This window comes from Teleopsis dalmanni, chromosome 2 (genome assembly GCF_002237135.1).
Source record: "Teleopsis dalmanni isolate 2A chromosome 2, ASM223713v2, whole genome shotgun sequence".
Taxonomy (NCBI): domain Eukaryota; kingdom Metazoa; phylum Arthropoda; class Insecta; order Diptera; family Diopsidae; genus Teleopsis; species Teleopsis dalmanni.
In genome coordinates, this window is record NC_051847.1 from 106,609,310 (window position 1) to 106,624,927 (window position 15,618).

General features: G+C 33.2%; 1 protein-coding gene across 1 annotated transcript; it reads right to left on the reverse strand.

The window, feature by feature from the left end:
* Positions 1-2,813: 2,813 nt before the first annotated feature.
* LOC119675326 lies at positions 2,814-3,834 on the reverse strand. The gene is made up of 2 exons (XM_038086520.1): positions 3,820-3,834; positions 2,814-3,602 (listed from the first exon to the last, which is right to left on the reverse strand). The coding sequence occupies exons 1-2, from the start codon at positions 3,832-3,834 to the stop codon at positions 2,814-2,816; spliced, it is 804 nt and encodes a 267-aa protein (XP_037942448.1).
* Between the last annotated feature and the right edge of the window lie 11,784 nt (positions 3,835-15,618).

Below are 15,618 nucleotides of genomic sequence, written 5' to 3' on the forward strand. Positions count from 1 at the left end.
TGATCGATTTTTGCATATTTAAAGGCATTTCAAGCTCACTATTATCGATTCATTCCAGTTTAGATCTTTCCTCAGACCACTCTTATGGAGTGAAGTTGAACTCTAAAATTTTTGTAAAGAACAAAGAGCCTCGATTATACAACAAAAGTACAGACTGGAGTATTTTCAGAAGCATCATAAATGAAAATTTAACAACCAACATCCCACTCAAAACTGGTACCGATATCGAATCTGCGGTGGAGCAATTTAATACAACCGTACAGAATGCCTCGTGGAACTCAATCATGCATTTTAATGAATACAAAGAAGTGCACATAGACAGAGGAATAAAGGAACAAGCAACGCAAGCAACTGGGTCTAAAAATGCGCTCCATGCACTGGCTTCTTTGCCAAAATTCAAAACTATCACTAAACAATAAAGTACTTTTATATTAAGTTATTTTAAAACCAATATGGACCTACGGTGTCTCGATCTGGGGAACAGCTGCAAAATCTAATATAGCGATATTGCAAAGATTTGAATCAAAAATACTTCGTTTATGTGCGGCTGCTCCATGGTATATCCCAAATAGTACTTTACAGCGCGATCTCCACGTCCCATCAGTGTTTGAAACAATACAAACAGTCAGCAAAAACTATCGTATAAGACCATCAAATCACCCGAACCCACTAGTACACGAGCTACTATCACATATCAATCATCCACGTCGACTAAGAAGATTTTCTACGTCGGACTTGCCAAGTAGAACCCTAAACACGTGAATCGTAATTGTAAACTCACTGAAATTAAATATTTATAGCCAACTATTTACTCACTATTATTAGTCATCATTATTATTAGTTGTAATTTAATCTTTAGCGGTGTTTACTACTGAGTGTCCCGCACATGTCTACAAATCACTTTTTCTATTTTTATATTCATAAGTAACACTGAATGTTCTTCTACAGATTGTATTTATATAATAATAAAAAAAAAAAAAAATGTATATAAAATATTATCATTTCGAAACAATATATAAATAAATAATTACAAAGTGATAAAAAATATTATCATTTCGAAACAATATACGTATAAGTTAAGTACACGAAGTTTTTATAAATCAATTTTTTTTTTTTTTGATTTTATAAATCAATTCAATAGTTATACTATAACCCAAATAAATGGATCTTTTAATTCTTTAAAATTTTAGAAAAGTTTATGTTAATGAATTAATACTTAAGTATTTGAGTTAATAGCACTTTAACTGTAACTCCTTATCAACATTTCTTACTGAAAGGATGAGTTTCCAGCACTTGAAGTGAAACTCTGACTTTTGAAATAAGGAGATCAAATATTGATTTCAATCTCAATTTTATTTAATTAATTTTGACAAATACTAAATTGTTACAAATCATTATAATAACAATATCCAAATTTTACTCAATTCATTTACCTTTTTTTTGCCCAAAGTGCAAGCTCAACATATACCCATTATGTATTAAATTTACAACAAAATTCTTTGTTGTGTCTAGCAACCAAGAATTAATGCCAATGTACTGGCCTTGATAAATGTTACATATTCAAAGTTTAGTGCCACTGCATTTAATAAAATAATGCAAAGAAAAGCCAAAATTTGGATATTGCGAACATCAACATATATTTATTAAATATGTTAAAATTTTACAATAATGACAGCACACATTTTACAATAATAAATGTATACATATAGATGCGTATGAATATATTTATAATAAACAAATTATAACATGCTTGAATTGACAACATCAATTCTAATTATTCGGAAGCTGCAAGTCAACATGCTCGGTCATCTGTATTGTCATGGCATCGGTGTTGGAGGTGTTTGATAGGTGATTTTTTGGCTTCGCCATATATATGTTATTGCAATGGTGAAATAAGGAAACAATATTAATGCAATGTAGCTGGTTATTAGGCTATATGTACCTGGACTAATAGCATCAGTTGGAAGACTGGAACTCTAGATGTGGGCTATTTTTTGTTGAATAAGTTCAAGCTCATGGATTGAGGGTGACAATGGTTTGACGCGGATGTTATTGCTGGAATATTGTTTTGTCCATTTTACAGATAGATTAAACCTTGTGATTGATACCTTCATTGAAGTAACCATTTTTTGACGACCTTGAATCGTAATTTGTTCATTTCTGATGATGCATTCAGGTTCTAATTTAATCAAACCACTGCCCACTAAAGTTAATTGAAATGCTTCCTGTCGTTAAGCGACACGACTTTTCTTTCTGTCATTTTTCCAAAGGTCGGATCTTCTAAGTTATCGTCTTCAGGAAATAATGGAGCTAATCTGTGCACCGATATTTTAAATACCCCCTTTATTGTTTGAGTGTCTGACGGAAGATCATCATCCCAATCGAGTTTTAACTGCCATGCTCCTTGCAACAAGATTTTTCCGGTGACCAAGATTGGACCAATAATACCCAAAGGGTCATATATGTGTGCTAAATCGGAGCTCATAGATCTTTTTGTTGTGTGACTATGCTTTCGAATGTTAACCTTGATACGAAATAAATCTGAATTTGGTGACCACAAAAGACCCAACGTCTTTGTGAATTGGGTTTCCTTGGAGTCAAAATTGAGATTACTTCTAGATCTTCTGGAGCGATTTCATGTAAAAGTTTTGGGTTGTTTGCACACCATTTTTTTAGTTTCATTCCGGCCTTGCCTAGAATTGTTATTAACTGTTGTTGAATTAGTAACGCTTAGTTGATAGTATCAGCTCCTATGAGACCGTCGCAACATAAAAGTCCCTTTTCAAAGATGTGGTGCCATATGAATAATTTCCTTAATATTCATCAGCCAATTTTGTTAAACAGCGTGTTGCTAAATATACCGCTGCTCGTGTGCCATAAGTGACTGTGTTCAATTGATAATAATTAAGTAGTTCTGTGGGACTTTCTCGCCACATGATGGGTTGCAGATTTCGATCATCCTTGTTAACCCATATCTGACGGTACATTTCTTCAGTTTTTAAAACATATTTGTGCATTCTAAATCTCAGCAAAATCGAAAACAGTTCGTCTTGAACTTTTGGACCATTAATTATTATGTCATTTAATAACGACCCTGATAGTTTGTGTACTGATACGTCAAATACAACTCGCAGTTTTGATGTTGAGCTGTCTGGACGTAGCACACAGTGGTGCGGGATGAAATATTGGGGAGATATTATTTCGCTACCGCTGAATTTTGTCATGCGTCCCAATGCTTCATATTCCCTCATAAATGAAACATATTGATTCTTTAGATCAGGATTTTGAATGAAACGGCGCTCGATTGTCTTGAACCTTTCGTAAGCGATTCCTTTTGTATCTGGTAACACTGAGGTATGATTCTTTAGTGGGAGTTTCACAACAAATCTGCTATCACTTCCTCGAAAAGTGTGTTGCAAAAAATGTGACTCACAACGCAATTCGTCTTCTGTGAGTTCCGAAGTTGAATCTGGAATTTCCTCTGATTCCCAGAATTTCAATATAGATTCTTCTAGGTCCTTAGTAGTGCATATACCACAAGTCACCGTGCTTGAATTTGAAGTTTCAACATTGCTAGCTACAACCCATCCAAAAATAGAATTCTGAAGTGTTGGAAGATTACCTGCTAGTTTTATTTGACCTTCAATAAGTAACTTGAAAAAGATATCTGCTCCTAACAAGCAGTCGATTCGGCCAGGTTTATTAAAATCTCGAATCCCAGGATTCGATATTCAAATAATGCATTGGCTGATCTGAAACGATTATTGGTATGATATGTGCATCCATCTCTGCTACAAATTCGTTCAACGTTTATTTTACTCCTACGCCTTCCATATTCATAAGCATTGACTTAGGCTTGCAGCCCAGTTTTTTTGACAGGCGGTTTGTTATGAGATTGATTTGAGAGCCAGAGTCCAATACTGCTCTGCATTCAATTTGTCTTCCGTTTGATGCCAGCAATCTTATTCTGGCCGTCCTTAATAAGACATAATTAGATTCCTTATTGGTATTGTTTGTTAAAAGGGTTATTTTATTTGATGATTGGTTTGAAACTGAAGCATAAACTGGTTGTTGAGGCATTGAGTTACTTCCTTGAAGAGCAGTACCTTTTGTATATTAATTCCCCTTTGGATTATGTATCAAAGTGTTATGTCTTTTAGAACACTGAGGCAGTTGACACACAAATTGAACTCTTTTAAGATGATTTATTTTGCACTTTGCAGATAAAGATTTTATTGCAGAGTTTTTGCATAAAATGCAAAGTAAAGCGTTACACCAAAAAATTAGATCGCTTTCATTTTGTATTGGTGTTTGAAAGCGTTTCGTTTCTGTTTGTATATTTTTTTTTTGTTTGATATTTTGATGCTATGAGTACATGATTTATGCATAGTATGTACTTATGAGTTTAATTTTTGTTTAAAATAAAAGTTTTTAAAATAATATTTTATTTTAATAAATTTTATATTATAATTTCTAATATTTGTATAATTTTAGTACAATTATATGTTATACATTAATACAAAACACAACATTTTTGTATATGATTTCTTATATTGACATTGAATCGTAGATAAAGAAGTTGTGTATATCCATATATATTGTGTATATCCATTAAAAGCATTTTTATGCTTTTAATTTATTTTGCTGTTTGAAAAGTTATAGAAAAAGAATTTAAATGTAAATAGTATGAGTATGAGTTGTTTTAGCAACAATTATATTGAAAAACAAAGTTAACAAATATAATAAGGTGCTTTTATATAAAAATTTAGTTGAATATCTGTCATTATTATTTAATTTTAAAATATTATAAGTTATTAAAGTATTGTTTACTTGTCGCTGTGTATTATCGTAATACAAAAGAAATCTACGCATAAAGGGCCTAAATTATTGATTTTATTTAAAACATTTCTCTCAATTTATACAAAATTACCTTAAAACTAACTTAACTAATTTTACTAATTTTAGTGGACTGTATTATTTTTAATTACATTTCAAACAAGGTTCAAAAAACGACGGAAGTCCAGGCACTTGTGATTTTTTCTTCTATTGTCTTTAGAAATATATTTTTATTATCATAATTAGATACGGATAATTAGATATTTAAAAATGTTACAATGTTAGCTATTATAGGATATTTTTTACCCATGTTTTTATTTAGTTCATAATTCGGAGAATCTGAACGATAACAGACTTATAATAATAATAAACTGTTCATTATAACAAATAAGTGTTTATGCTTGAACAATAATTCATATTATTGTTCAGGTAGATACAGAGAACGGCTAGAAATGACTACTTGCTCTGATTATATAAGTTCTAACGTGCAGATTGATGTTAAATTGGATATGTTCCTTGAAAAAGTTCGCGATGCGTGGGGAAACCAGACTTTGAAAAAGCGTTTTGACCCAAAAAATGAATGGTTTGATAGCCAGTGTCATGAACTTAGAAAAAATATGTTTCATTTTCTTAATTTAGTTCGAAAATACAATCTGGATACCCATCGTACTTCTTACTTTGTACTCAGATCTCGATATGCATACCTCTGCCGTAATAAAAAACTTCAATGGCAATTAAAAAATATTGAAGCACTTAATACTGTTAAATATGCTTCTGACTGGTGGAATCTAGCAAAAAATTTGAAAAACAGTCCTCTCAAAGTAGCTAATTCTTTACAATGTAAAGACTTTCGTATTCACTATGAGTCCCTGCTTACATGGAATTCCGACCTTCCAGTTATCTCTTGGTGTCTTCCGCCTTTTCTCAATCCTTTTCATGATTCTCCTTTTGAATTTCGTGAACTCCAGCTTGTGCTTGCAAACACCAAATCTAACAAAGCTTCAGGTAACGACAGTATTCCTTATGAGTTCTACAAAAATGCTCCTGTTGGTTTTCTTAACGAGTTACTTACGCTATATAATTATATATTTCTTCACGGTTCTTCACGAAGAAGGTATGATTCTTCGTTTTTAAAATCGATGGTTCAACCCATGTTTAAAAAAGGAGATCCCAATATAGTTACTAAATATCGTGGATTATCATTGCTGGACTCTATATATAAAATATTTACTGGTATACTACTTTCGCGTATGAATAGCTGAGTTGAGCTCAATAATATATTAAATGAATACCAAGCTGGATTCCGGAGATCTTACTCAACTGTTGATAATATTTTTAATCTAACCTCTATTATACATATGCCTTTTTTGTGGATTTTTCATGTGCATTTGACACTATACCCAGGAATGCCTTATTTTTCAAATTAGCTTCTTTAGGTTTGTCTCATAAGTTTTTGAGCACACTGATGAAATTATACTCGAACACCAGCAGTTGCGTAAGGGACGGTAATCTTATATCTTCTTCATTTAAAGTTACTCAAGGTGTAAAACAAGGATGTCTCCTCAGCCCGATTTTGTTCTCCCTATACTTAAATGATCTGCCTGACTTTTTAACGGGTGGAGTACCTATTAACTCAACTAATATAAAAGTGCTTTTATATGCTGACGATGTGGTTCTACTTGCGGATTCACCTGATGTATTGCAAATTACGATAGATGATTTATTTAGATTTTGTTCACAATGGGGTCTTATCGCGAATCTAGATAAATCTAAGATAATGATTTTCAGAAAAGGTTCTAGAGTAAGTAATTCGTTGTCGTGGAAATTTGGGGAAAGACAAGTAGAAATTGTCAATGAATATAAATATCTCGAAATATTATTTACGTATAACCTTTCCTACAACAAACATTTGACTTCTAAACTCTCCTTAGGTAAAAGTGCAATTAACTCGACATGGGCAAAGTATTTGTCTAATCCTAAAATAACTTTTAAAAATAAATTGAAAATTTTCTATACGGCAGCACTTTCGATTGTACTTTATAAAAAAGATTTTTTATAAAAAAGATACTATTTCTACCCACTAACACCCCCAACTATATGCTCCACTTAGAAACGGGTTTACCGACGCAGTTCTTAGACACAATACAAATACATTTCGCATATGTAAGAAAAATTCTTAATCTCCCCCCCACAAGGCTTCCTCGAATATTAGCGGAACTTATAATTAGTAAAGGTATATATTGGGCCAAAGATTGGGAAAATATGTGTTTAGAACTGGGTGTTCAAATAACCAGTTTTAGAAGAATGGACCTTAAATTATTGCACAAAAATATTATAACTTTATATGAACGGAGGGAACACGATTCTTTTGTAACGAATGCTAGGTCGGGATCTTATGACATGTACCCACAGCTACAATATGATATTATGCATAATTTTTATTTCGAAAACACTCAGCACATATCGAGCCTATTTATTAAATGTAGAGGCGGTCTTTTTAATCTGAACGGTAGAGAGTTTAATACATCTGATCGTGATTGTTCTATATGTAATCGTCATGAAATAGAAAATATATGTCATATTATTGGTGTATGTCCAATTTTCAGAGAACATAGGCGTAGTTTTTTTGATAAAGCACTTCTGTCTGAAGAAGAAGTGAAAATCTTATTAAACGGTAGCAATATTTATAAACTGTATAATTTTATGAAAAGTGTTTTGAGTTACAGAAAATTATTTATTGAAGAATTTATATAAATAATAATGTTAATATTATGCACCTTCTTTTGTATGCCAATCTGACACACAACAAATATGTTATTGTCAATTTAGATTTTAAGTAAAATTCTATAATTTTTGTAAGTGCTGTATGAATTTTTTTTGAATCAATAAATAATAATAATAATAATTCACATAAAATATTTATATTAAATGTAATATAAAGTTTTTTTTAGAAACTGAACTCTTTAATTCACAATTTAAAAGTATTGCCCGGTAATATATCCCTTTAATTATTGCAACTAAATTTATTTCAAAAACAGCAATAATATTTGCTTAAACTAATTTTCTATTTCTATTTTTTTAAAACTATTTTTATTTATTTATTAATGATTTCTTTCATTTTACGCATTTTGTCTTTTATTAATATACATAAGAAACTTTTCTTTTGTGTAAAGCAATCATTTGCAAAATTTGCAGGGTGAATTAATCATTTGCAATTTTTTTGTAAAGTTTTGCAGTTTACTTTTGCAAAGCGCAAAGCGCAAAGTAAAAAGTATTGGTGCAACAGAAAGTGCAAAGAAACCAGTTTTTTGTCAAATATTTCACTTTTCTTTTCATACTTTACTTTTCATTGAAAAGTACTTTGCATAACTCAATTCTCAAATTAATTCTTTGTGTTCTCAATGAGAGAAAAATGGTCAAAGACTCCTAAACGTTTGCAAAGTGCAAAGTGAAAAGTGTTGGTGCAACAGGGCACAGCTCTGGAGGTGACTGCAGCAAACACCAACTATCCAGCTAAGTGAAAAATTTTATTTTCTTTTTAAATATATATATAGATTGAAACACAATAACGGTGCATAGAGTTTGAGTTTAAGAAGAATTTATATTTTCTACCAATAGTTATTGTTTTACTTACAGGTTTCTTGCTGGTGACATCTTCAACGAAGATGCGAATTCACGGGTAAGAGTAACATTGTAAAAAGTGTCGTTTTCAATACTCCTCTGTGCTCACTTTTCTTTAATTATATATATATTGATATATATCGATATAACAACTTCTGTTTATATAGATTTAAATTTAATTTTGAACTATGTTTTTATGGCTTTTCCTTTTTGTTCATTTACATTGTTTTACTTCAAATAAAAATTTGTTATTGTGATTTAAATAGGTTAAAGATATAGTTTAAATAGTTTATATTTGGAATAATTTTTCAAATTATTAGACAAGAATCAGGAAAAGAAGAAACTTTTGGATCTTTAGGAATAATAATTTAATAATCTAGTTTTCTTTGCTTCAATATTTTTTTAATTTTTTTGTTTTTATTTTTTTTGATCGCTTTTAATTCATTTTTTTTTTATTATTATTTTGGCACGTTTTTTTTTCTTTTGTTTACTATCCAAGTGTAGTGGAGTTTAGTAAAATACTCACCCCAAATACTCACCGTGCCAACAACCACCACACACTGCGCACACAATCTGAATACGTAACAGGAGCTTAAATGAAAACAAAAAGAACTACTAAGTTACAAAGGAATGTAAGACTGTGTATTAGGGTTATCTTGTCCTTTAGTATGCCTTTTCTTTTGTAAGCATACCACAAAAGAACAAAAGCTTATTTTAAAATAATATATGAAACAATAGCATTGTTGACTTATTTAGTCTAACTTTTTTGAAACCGCTTAATTAATAAGCAGCTTAAAACGCATGGTTGCCTAGACATAAATTTCATCCCGCATCAGTTTCCAGTTAACTGTCAACAAATATTTGACAAATAACACTCAATTCTTTCTAATTTACTGAAACTAAAAAAATATACTTAACTATTGAAAAAGCCTGAAAATACATATTTTATTCACAACCATAAATAAAATATTCTTACTCATAATTGCAATGATTTATTATTCATTTTTGAAACTTTAACTTTTAATTTTATTACGTGTTTTGTATACATTACTTCTTTCAGAGTTGCCATCAAAAGGGGTGCGTATTTTATGTTGTTCGTTTGCGACATGCTTACAAAAGAAAAGGCCTAATGTAGAAGAGATTGTATCCGTTGATGTTGAGCCCTTTGACACATGCGCTATGAATCCAGGGCTGTTGGTAAATGAAAAGATTGAATTTTCTTTATGACATCGATCATAACAAATTCAGTCAGTTTGGTTTGAACTAACGCTCACCTCTCTCTCAGTAGTTTGCTATTGAAGTAGAGCTCGTCGATCAGAGCCACATTGAAATTACCCTTCGCCAATTCATTACAGGTACGAGCAGCTTATGTCGGTCTTAACAGTGGCTTTGCATTCCCGTTCCGTCTTTGTGTTGCCACGCTGAATTCCTCCTGGGATCAGTTTCACTTACCACCAATATTATATTTACCAACGAATGCTGCTTTTCATATCACATTTAATTTTAATAAACATATTCATTGCTGTAGTATAATAATTTTTCTTATAACTGAGTATTTCCTGACAGCTTTCCCTAAAAATCATTTTGTAGCGATCATAAAGAGTTGTGGTTAACAAACTACGTTGACCAAACTCCATTTTATCCCTTGTATGTTACATACAAGACAGAAAGCTATTAGTGTTTTTCTAGGTTCATTAATGCAGCAATTAAACCCAATGGAGTAAAGTAAGGCTCCATTTGTATAAATTTCCGTTCTATACATAAGCAAGTAATAACAAAATAATGTATTTACTTTATTTATTCACTATTTATACATATCTTCTATTTCATTTTTTATATAAGAGTTGATATTAATTTAATTACAAGAAATATATATATTAAAAAACCATCAGCATATATCTTCCATTAATGAATTGAATGAATCAGTTTTCAAACATATACACCAAACACGTGCGACCACCACAAGGCCAGACGAGCTTCAAGAAAAGGTTGATGCTTGCGGCTTGCTCGCGTTAATTCGCAATACAATGCAAGATTTCAAGTTATAATTGCATCATCTTTGAGCATGCGAAAAATCACACTTGTTAAGATGTGTGTGCAACTAACAAAATGAGGATGAATTTTTATATAAATATATGACGAAATTATATGAGGAATCTCGAATCAGTCATTCGCCGACATTCATAGCGATCGGTCATTTTTTTTTTTTTTTTTTTTTTATTATTTATATTTAAACAAAATGAAGAGTTTAAATTTACAACAACTAGTCATATTGACTAACAAGAGGTTTTTTTTATTACAAGTAAATTTATCTAAGTCTATCTAGGGTGAGCATATAGATACGAACTAGTCATCTCCTTGCTGGTTGAAACGCCTCAAAAGGTCATTAGGTTTGAAGCGGCATAAGCGTCTGTGAGTGACATCACAAAGTAGCGCTGGAATGGTGCTGTTTAAGTGTTGTCTCAGCCTGTCATAATGTTTTTTAGCAGCCTTCTGAATTTCTTGTTTGACAGTAGGTATTTTTAGGTCACGATGTAAATCAGAATTTCGCACGTACCACGGAGCGTTAACTGCATCTCTGATTGCTTTGTTTTGAAATCTTTGCATCATATCTATTATATGTTTCTTCGCACAACCCCAGATTTGGACGCCATAGAGCCAGACCGGCTTGAAGACTTGTTTATAGATCATAAGCTTGTTTTGCTGAGATAATTTAGATCTTCTTCCAATAAGCCAAGTTAACTTTTTGTATCTTATTTTTAGCTCATTTAATTTTTTCTTGACGTGTACCTTCCATCTCAGTTTGGCATCTAGAGTCATACCTAGATATTTCGCAGAATTTGCAACTGGAATTTTAACGCTATTTAGAAATAATGCAATTTGATTTTCTCTTTTGTTAGTAAAGTCTACATGATTAGATTTTGAACTGTTTACTATCAGCTTCCATTTATTTGTCCATTGTTCAATTTCTTGAAGAGCGATTTGAAGCTTAGTGGTAGACACCTTGTTGTTTGGACCTGTAGCCATTAATACCGTGTCGTCTGCAAAAGTTCCAACAATACATCTTGGATTCACTGGCAAATCATATGTGTACAGCAGGTACAGCAATGGGCCTAGTATACTCCCCTGAGGGACCCCGCGATTTATAGGATATAATTTCGAATACGCGTCAAGTAGTTTAACTCGATAGTACCTTTCGCCAATATACGATACCAGTAGTTTACAATATTGCTGTGGCAGGATAGTGTTTAACTTATATATCAGGCCAGAGTGCCAAACCCCATCAAAAGCCTTTGATATATCCAGAAACACAGCTGAACAAGTTTCTTTGTTTTCTAATGCCTTTTCTATTTCGTGCGTAACTCTGTGTACTTGTTCGATTGTTGAGTGTTTTTTCCGAAATCCAAACTGATGATTTGGGATAAGATTTCTTTGACAAACTACTTTTTCAAGTCTTTTACAGATAAGCTTTTCGAACAGTTTTCCTATGGTTGGCAGGAGAGAGATTGGTCTATATGAAGTTGGAGAATTTTGGTCCTTATCTGGTTTTAGTACCATCACCACTTCAGCAACTTTCCAATAGCTAGGGACATGATTTAATTTTATACTCGCATTAAATATCTGTGCAAGTTTGGCTACTCCTTTTGGAGGTAGCTTTTTCAACACTTCACTAGTTATGAGGTCATATCCTGGTGATTTCTTTAATTTCAATTTTTTGATTTCCCCAGTTACTTCTTTACTTTTAATCCGCAAAATAGCTTCATCATCTATGTTGTTATTTGGCTCTATATGATGGGTTTCTTCTTGATTGAAGGTATTACTTAAATATTCAGCCAAAACGTGTGCCTTTTCAATATTGCTTTTCGCCCATTCATTATTATCTTTTTTTAATGGAGGATTATGAGTGATCGGTCTTTTATATTTTTTCATAGCTTTCCAGAGAGAATAGTTAGTTTTGCTATCATATGTCAAGTTTGTAAGATATTTCTTAACATTTTCATTTTTAAAATTACTGATTTCTCTTCTTAATTTTTGAGTGGCATTATTAAGGTTTCTTTTATCTTGTATTAATCGTGATTGTTGCCATTTTTTACGTAGTTTTCTTTTATTATAGACTAGATTTAAAATTTCGACCGGATAGTTTTTATCAAATTGCTTACTATTCTGCAGTGGAGAACTGCGCCATGCCGATGTTTGAATCAAGCTTGTAAAGCAATGCGTTTCACTCTCTAGGTCATTTATACTTCGTATTTTGCAGGATAGGTCAATATTTTCATTTATCTGGGCCTTAAAATAATTCCAGTCTGTTAGACGGTTTGTTAGTGTCGGTTTAGGTATCATAGATAGAATATTACATCCATAAGTAAGCAATATTGGAGAATGATCAGAATTTAAGTCAAGTCCTGCTTTAACTTCAATGTCTCTTTTTTGAATTTTATTTACAATAAAGAAATCAATGACATCTGGTAATTTATTTCTATCACTTGGCCAGTATGTTGGAGAGCCAGTGGAGAGAACTTCAAAACCTGTGGCCCGACATGCTTTAAGTAATTCCTTACCCTTTGTGGTATTTAGTCTTGACCCCCATTGAACATTTTTTGCGTTAAAATCACCACCAATTATTGCTTTATGATTGTGTAATTTTAATAGATCTACGTATTGTTCATATTTTACGTTATGTCTTGGTGGACTATAGATGGACGTTATTTGTATTTTGGAACCACTCTCTTCAACTGCAACGGTTGTTGCCTGGAACTCTTCATTAGAGAGTTTATTATCTTGATAATGCTTAATGTTGGATTTAATTATAACAGCACTTCCGCCTCTAGCATTATTGCTTGGATGAATAGTATGATAAATATTATAGTTTTTAAAATTGATATACGTTTCTTTTGTAAAATGAGTTTCGCTTATTAGGCATATGTCTATATTTTCTGTTAGCAGAAGTAATTCTAATTCGTTTTTGTGTTGAAGCAAACCATTTGCGTTCCATTCCATAATTTTAAGAGCAATCATACAGATGTACAATTATGTTTTTGTTCTAAGTTGTCTAGGCGATTTTCTATTGCCATTAGTTTTTCAAGAATAACAGAGAGGACATTTTGTGATTCATCAGATATATTTATTTTTTGGGCTACGGAGGTTGTTGGCTTAATAGCGTCTGCATATGATACTTTAGCGATTCTTCGACTTGAGTATATTATTGGTCTTTCGATATTATCTGTTTGAACTGGGACAGGAACTTTTTTTGTTTTTTGGTCTCTTAATTTTTGAAGCTCTTTTGCGACTACACAACCGCGATATGACGCTGGGTGTTGCTCCCCACAGTTGCAACATTTTGGGTGACTATCATCGGGTTTTTCACAATTTATAGTTTCATGCTTACCTGCACATTTCACACACCTTGGCTGCTTTTGACAGTAGTTTTTGGTATGGTTGAAAGATTGGCATTTGGTGCACTGCGGGATAATTTTAGAGGGTTTTTTTTATTGCGCTCGAAGCACTTGATTTTACAAACTGCCTCAAATTTTAACTTAAGTCGTTCGCATTAGTCACGGTAGTGCTACTGTGCCCAAGTAGCCATGGGCATCGTAAATCGCGTATAGTGTGCGTTGCTGCTCGTCGGTCTGTGTCCAGTGGCTTCCTATGCTTCGCTTAGCATCGCGCATGATTCCACAGTGTCGTGACAGCTGCACTCAATGCCGCCACCACGTTTAATTTTGTACTTTCCATTTTTATTATTGATATTTATTTTATTAAGCTATTCATTCTATTTTATTTTACTTTCTATTCAGTAATTTTTTTTTATTTAATCTGTTTACTCTATTTAGTCTATTTTCTCTTGCTGCTGTTTAAAGCCACCGCTCTATTTTTCGTTGGTGTTGGTTTCTGGCACTTTGTATTTAGCTGGTGCTGTTTTGCGCCACCTTTCTATTTTTGGTGGTGCTATTTTGCGCCACATATTAATTTTTTTTTTCGTTGATGCTGTTTCGTTTTTATTTTTTATTTTTGTAGTTTTTTTATTTTTTCTCCTTTTTTTAAACAATTTCAGCTCGTCCATATCACCTTGTTCTGTTTTCCGTATATCTTGGCTGTTTTGACTTACCACCAAATTTTCCTCTTCGCAGGTTTTAACTTGCAATGGATACTCCGATGAGGTCAGCGGCAACAATGGGACTGTACCAACTTCCTCCCTCCTCCAGCGACGCAGTTCTAGAGCCTCCTAAGCCTTACTCTAAAGTGCTCTGTAAGCTAATGTAAGCCGACGAGATAAGCTTAGTAAAGATAATGAGTCTCTCATATCTGATAACTCTCGGCTGAACGCCGAGGTTAGGGCCTTCGCCGACGAAATGCCAGTGGCCAAGAACACTCCCCCACCCTCACTTCTAGCCAACCGCCTATGTCCGTCTCCTCCCCATGCTCCTACACTCGACGACATCTTAGTTGTCGCTAAGTTAACCTTGGCCATCTATCGCTCCGAGTTTGCCTTCTCGAAGGTCTCGAAATTCACTCTTCTCGCACTCTATAGAAAGCGCAACATCATCATTCCTATCCCTCCTTGACGCCCCAAACCCTGCACACCCCAACCTACTCAATCGGCTTCAGCCGTAAAAACTTCAACGCCACCAGCCATTACAGCTAGGGGCATTAATGTCAAGAAGCTCGGCTCCACAATTAAATCATTTCCAATGCCGGTTATGAATTTAAGTGCATAAATGGCAAAACCACTCGTATTCTTACCAAGAGTAAAGATACCTTTCACAACATCAACTCTCCATCCCCTCAGAGGACAGAGTCTAGTCTGTCCACCTCAAGAAATCTTAAATTGACGTTGGCCACCTACCTCTCCGAGTGTACCTTCTCGAAGGTCTTGAAATTCACTCCTCCTGCACTCTACACAAAGCGCAACATCATCATTTCCCTAAAAAAGAATTTTCGTAATGAGATCCCTCAGTGCTCAAATTGTCAGCGCTACTTTCAGATGTTGACGAGTTGTAGTTACCCTCCTCGTTGAGTGTGTTGCGGCGAGTCCCACCTTCGTGGTGAGTTCCACTTTAGCGGCGTTGCCAACTTCCGTCTTCTGTCTTTGACTCCATCACTCAAAAGCAGCTACCTACCACCATCCATATATTCTGCAATTGCCATTCGGCTAACTATCGT